The sequence below is a fragment of the Sinocyclocheilus rhinocerous genome, unplaced genomic scaffold (genome assembly GCF_001515625.1).
Source record: "Sinocyclocheilus rhinocerous isolate Xijiao unplaced genomic scaffold, SAMN03320098_v1.1 scaffold834, whole genome shotgun sequence".
Classification (NCBI taxonomy): Eukaryota; Metazoa; Chordata; class Actinopteri; order Cypriniformes; family Cyprinidae; genus Sinocyclocheilus; species Sinocyclocheilus rhinocerous.
In genome coordinates, this window is record NW_015645089.1 from 1,706,893 (window position 1) to 1,713,482 (window position 6,590).

The 6,590-nt window shown below is 34.3% G+C and overlaps 1 protein-coding gene across 1 annotated transcript in view; it reads right to left on the bottom strand.

The window, feature by feature from the left end:
• The window catches only part of LOC107705799 (IQ motif and SEC7 domain-containing protein 3-like), a 25,821-nt gene that overhangs the window by 9,052 nt on the left and 10,179 nt on the right, over positions 1–6,590 (bottom strand). Inside the window, exons 6-8 of the mRNA XM_016509256.1 lie at positions 2,279–2,440; positions 1,167–1,289; positions 861–1,027 (exon numbers count right to left, since the gene is read on the bottom strand). Of these exons, the coding sequence (XP_016364742.1) occupies positions 861–1,027; positions 1,167–1,289; positions 2,279–2,440 (452 nt within the window). The remainder of the gene's footprint in view (positions 1–860; positions 1,028–1,166; positions 1,290–2,278; positions 2,441–6,590) is intronic.

Genomic DNA, 6,590 nt, shown 5'->3' on the forward strand with positions numbered 1-6,590 from the left:
CATAAAAAAAGTCAGAACTATAAACTCGGCTCTGGCTTTTTTTAATCAGAATTACGAGTTTACATCTCACATTTTCGAGTTATTAATTGCGAAACGTAAACTTAGGATTCCTAGAAAAAAGTCAGAATTATAAACTAAATTCCAATTTTTTTCTCAGAATCGCAAGTTAATCTCTTACATTTGCAAGTTATTAATTGTGAAATTCTGAGAAAAAAAGTCAGATTTATAAACTCGCAATTCAGACTGTTTATATATTGCAATTGTGAGGTATTAATTGCAAAATTTAAATGAGAAAAAAAAGTCCGAATTAAAAACTTTAGGAGTTTATTACGGACAATTGTGAGATATCAACTCACAGAAAAGAGTCTAAATTGTGAGGTAAAAAGTAACAATTACCTTATTATTTATATTTTTATTCCATGGCGGAAATAAGCTCACATAAAAAGCAGAAGTGCCACGGTGTACTTTTTCTAAAGTGAGGATTTATTTGGCTTATGGAAAAATCCCATCATTAGCTCGACTAATAGCATGCTCTGATTTTGTTCCAGTCCCCATGTCTTTACATCTCACTTTAAAGTGCGGCTCTCTTATACTGTATGTGTTTGTTATATCTGCGGAAAGTAGGCAACAGATCAAAAACTATTTGATCAGAGACCAGGAATCCATCCAAGACACACACTGCCTACGCTCCTAGGAGATAATCAAAATGTCTCTTTTGATATGAAAAAAAATGCAAATTTAAACATGAAGATGGAAAGCTGATTAAAATTGGCAAGATTTAAAATCAAATATCCGATCTCTGACCTCAAAACAGCAACAGGCTCCGGTTTTAATTAACAACACACATACTGTAAACACACCTCGTAGGTTGCGTATGAAGTCTTCCAGAAGCATCTTGCGCTCTGGTTTGATGTTGGGACTGTACATGTCTGTGTTCAGCAGAACGATGGCGAAGGCCAGGATGAAGATGGTGTCAGGGTTATGAAACTGCTGCACCACGTCAGGGTTACACATACAGTACCTCTGACTGAAAGGAAAAACATTCATGCGCATTATAGTCAATGCTCTGCACCCAATGGATAAAATTACCATAGTTATTCTGCAAAAATTACATGTGTCTAGGAAATGACTCAGCACTGGTGTGTGTGTGTGTGTGTGATACTCACCTGAATGCTTCAATGAGTCTCTCGACTTTTTGAGCTTCTCCTTGCACTCGCACATGAGCCTGAAACTTCCTCAAAGCTTCATCCAGCTCCAGCATGGAGAAATCCATCTCATCTACCACACAGCTGAGAGAGAGACCGCATAAAACTCATAAATGTGCTCCATTTAAATTAAGAGCCCAATTTATGGGGCTCCAGCACTGTAAGAAATGAAAATGTGCCGTTAATGCCTTCAGTTGTTGGTTCTTAAATTATAACCCCCATATGGTTATATTCATGCGTTGCTTAATATAAGCTATTGCAGTTAGGTTAATTCAGTCATATTAACTCTAATCTTAATGTTTCCCTTTCAAAACAAAGGTATCATGTTAGAGTTTGTTAATTAACACTGCAGTTTAATCATATTTGTGACAATATTTTCTCATTTAAATGTATTGGCAATGACAATTCTGACTTTCTTCACATAATCATAACAAAAAATGCATAGTCTTAATAATTCTTTACATAATTTTGTGTAAATAGCATATTTGTACATACATTTTTTATATTCTGTGAAATGTACATACATTTGTCTATTGCGTTTATAATGTGTATATTTCATTTTTTTTATTAAAGAAAATTGAATTAAAGAGAACTAAAGAGTTTATTTATTATTATTATTTGTTATAAATGCAATAAAAGTTTAACCACATTAAAATATTTTTTATGTCTTTTATATTTATTTAATTAAACTATACTACATTTTTTTTAACTATAGAAATTTAGTGAAATATACATATATACTATATTTTGTATGTTTTCGGTTATGTTCATACATCATTTGTCTACTGTGTTTACATTGTGTATATTTATTTATTTATGTTTTTGTTATTTTTCCAATGCATTGGAAGCTTCAAACATACTGTAACTATACTGTAATCTTACCTGGCAATAACTCTCATTCTGATTGTATGTTTTTAATTCAGCTAATATTAATTAATTTTTCAGGGCTTATTATAAATGTTTTATATGATTTAGGACTACATTTTTGCCTCAGAGGATATGTAATTGTCTGCAAAATGACTGTGATACAGAGAAAACTATGGTGCATAAAACTTTCTGAAGACACAACTCACTCCAACACATCTCTGTTGAACTGCCTCTTGCTGTTACCCAGGAACTCTCCAATCATCTGTCGACTCAAACCCTTCCTCTGCAGCAGGAAGTGAGCCACACCAATGGCTGTATCCGGAATAAAGCCCCTGGAGATCAGGAACTGGATGCCTTTGTCTGGATTGCTGCAGGAAGATCAAGAAGGATGTAGATGAGACAACTGATTTTCTCTTTCTCACTTATAATAATGTTCATTAGGAAAATTAGCTAACATTATGTAATGAATCTTGATATAATGTACTGCAAGTACATTTAATGTTTTCATGTGCAAGTTTTTGAAAGACATTTAAAAATATTTTAAAACGGAAAACATTGTAATTTGTAATAATATTTCACAATATTGCTGTTTTTATTGTTTGGATCGTATTTCATAAACAATAAAATCTTAATGATTTCAAACTTTGACCGATAGCATATACAAACTAAGCATTATTTAATGCTTTTTTGAAGAAACCATTTAATAAATTTCTGCTGTTTTCTGTCCAAAATGAGAGCAGAAAATACAAAAAACTATTTGCATTCAGTCTGAGCTTGTGAAAGTTATTATGAATTGTTTCCAGAAAGAAACAGAGGAGGACTGCGTGCATGTGCGCAGGTTTACATATGTACTGTATTTGTGTGTTAAGAGAGATATTCTTAGCTAGAAGCATACAGTATTTACATGCAGATTATTTTCCACGTCAGTAAACATCTTGCTGACATTCTGTTCCACAGACGTACTCATCACATCACAACAGCTATATAAGCAGGCAATAACAGCAGGACTGAGCAGCTTATATTTATGCATGTTCACTAGCCTACTCTTTAAAAGCCTGGGGTCAGTACGATTTTTAATAAATGAATACTTTTATTCAGCAAGGATGCATTAAATTGATCAAAAGTGACAGTAATTACATGTATAATAATCAAATACATTTTCTACTTTATTCACTAAAGAATCCTGACAAAAACAAATTATAATTTTTTTTCATATTATAATAAAAATTCTCAACTTTTGAGCAGCACAACTATTTTCAACATTGATAATAATAAGAAATACATCAATTAAAGCTATATAGAAAGAGAAAAAAAAACTGAACAAAAATGTCAAAGCAACAAGTTACAAAAAAAAATTTAACTAAAATTAAAATGACTAAAGTACTAAAACAAAATAAAACTAGAAATACAGAAAATAAATGTCAAAAGGAACAAAAAAAAATATATACTAAAAGTGAAACTAAAATGAAAATGAAAATTACTAAAACTGAAATAAACAAAAATAATAATAATAAAAATAATAATAATAATAAAATTAAAATGTCAAAGCAACAAAAAATACAAAGTGAAACAAATTAAAATGAAAACTAAAATTGTATACAAATACTATAATAATAGCACTAGATTAGTAGGTTTTATCTGCACAATCTGACACACTATTTCCCCGTTTAATACTGTAAAGCTGCTTTAACACAATCTGCATTGTAAAAAGCGCTATGTAAATAATCACTTGACTGTCTTTGTGGGACATCTGAGACTTTCAAACATGGCAAAACCTGTAACACAAAAAAAAAGCCACTGTAAATGAAAACATTTGACTTTTAACCTTTGTACTCACACATTGAAGAGGTTGAGTCCAATGCGGTAAAGACGTTTGCGTGCAATATCCGTGGAGAGCGTGCCGCAGGGCGTGTCCTGACAATGTGGGCGGGGCAGAGACAGAATCATCATCTCACACGCTGATGTGGAGGTGCTGCTGCTACTGACAGGCTCGGAGCTGTTTTCCGCCATCTCTGATGCAATCTGATTGGTCTGTTTCCCCTCCGGTCCCGCCCCTGCTCTCGGTTCATCTGTTCCGGTTGGCTGTTGGTTCTCTTCCTCACTGGGTGGCGAAGCTGGAAACTCAGGCTCTGCTGTAGCCGTTGATGCCGACTGGCCTGCTTTCTGTCCCCCCATTTGGGGTTCCAAGCTGGTCTCCTTGGCTACGCCGTTACCAAGAGAAACTGACTCCAGCATTGAGGAGGATAGGTGAAAGTTGTGGTTGTCAATTTGAACAGTCACATCCCTGAAAGCCATCATGAGTTTACTGGCGCTGCGGGGTATGTTCTCCCCACAGCCGCTCTGCGTGGCATCCTGTAGGACAGCGGAGTCCACCAGGAGCCCCTCGGGATGGGATCCAGAGGGAGGGGCCGCAGTGGACTTCTCTCCTTCTCGAATAGAACTCCAGCTGCTCAAAGCCTCATCAATAGACCGCGCCAATGACTGAACCTGGCAGGGAGAATAGAATAGAATAGAATAACAAGTGTGAATAAAACAGAAAAGACTAGAACAACATATTTTAATAGTACAGGTTAGAATAGAACATATTTGAATTGAATTGCAGCAGGAAGTGAGCCACACCAATGGCTGTATCCGGAATAAAGCCCCTGGAGATCAGGAACTGGATGCCTTTGTCTGGATTGCTGCAGGAAGATCAAGAAGGATGTAGATGAGACAACTGATTTTCTCTTTCTCACTTATAATAATGTTCATTAGGAAAATTAGCTAACATTATGTAATGAATCTTGATATAATGTACTGCAAGTACATTTAATGTTTTCATGTGCAAGTTTTTGAAAGACATTTAAAAATATTTTAAAACGGAAAACATTGTAATTTGTAATAATATTTCACAATATTGCTGTTTTTATTGTTTGGATCGTATTTCATAAACAATAAAATCTTAATGATTTCAAACTTTGACCGATAGCATATACAAACTAAGCATTATTTAATGCTTTTTTGAAGAAACCATTTAATAAATTTCTGCTGTTTTCTGTCCAAAATGAGAGCAGAAAATACAAAAAACTATTTGCATTCAGTCTGAGCTTGTGAAAGTTATTATGAATTGTTTCCAGAAAGAAACAGAGGAGGACTGCGTGCATGTGCGCAGGTTTACATATGTACTGTATTTGTGTGTTAAGAGAGATATTCTTAGCTAGAAGCATACAGTATTTACATGCAGATTATTTTCCACGTCAGTAAACATCTTGCTGACATTCTGTTCCACAGACGTACTCATCACATCACAACAGCTATATAAGCAGGCAATAACAGCAGGACTGAGCAGCTTATATTTATGCATGTTCACTAGCCTACTCTTTAAAAGCCTGGGGTCAGTACGATTTTTAATAAATGAATACTTTTATTCAGCAAGGATGCATTAAATTGATCAAAAGTGACAGTAATTACATGTATAATAATCAAATACATTTTCTACTTTATTCACTAAAGAATCCTGACAAAAACAAATTATAATTTTTTTTCATATTATAATAAAAATTCTCAACTTTTGAGCAGCACAACTATTTTCAACATTGATAATAATAAGAAATGTTCTTAAGAAGCACATCAGCATTTTAGAATGATTTCTGAAGAATCATGTGACACTGAAGACTGGGATCCAGAGGGAGGGGCCGCAGTGGACTTCTCTCCTTCTCGAATAGAACTCCAGCTGCTCAAAGCCTCATCAATAGACCGCGCTAATGACTGAACCTGGCAGGGAGAATAGAATAACAAGTGTGAATAAAACAGAAAAGACTAGAACAACATATTTTAATAGTACAGGTTAGAATAGAACATATTTGAATTGAATGGAATAGAATGAAAACAGAATAAACCACCATATTTGAATAGAACAGAATACAACAACAACAACATTTAAACTGAATAGAATAATCAAATGTAATACAACAGAACAGCATACAACAAAAAAAAGAACACTTAAATTGGATAGAAAATAAAACATAAGTGAATACAACAGAAAAGATCAACATATTTAAGCTGAATAGAAGACAACCAAATAGAATACGGAGTATTGATGCTGAAAATTCAGCTTTGCATCAGAGGAATGAAATGACATTTTAAAATATATTACAATAGAATACAGTTGTTTTAAATTATAATATTTCACATTATTTTTCCCCCTTATTGTAAGTGGATTTATAGTGGCGAGCAAGCAAGCACACACACACACACACACGTGCAGCACCCTAAACAAGCTACACGCCACTTACTCATTGTGAGCAAATAGCTGAAAAAAACTAAATTCCCACATACATCCTCAAAACCTTAAAAAACAACAGTGTCGCTTAGTCACAGTCTGAGTAAAACTGTGTGAGTGTGTGTGGACCACCTGGTTGCCATGGCAACAGTGGTGATACTCACGTCAAGCATGTCAAAGTAAATCTGATATTTCAATTGAGTGCTGATGCACTCTGAATCCTCTGAGGATTGGCTTTATTCTGCTTGTGTGTGTGT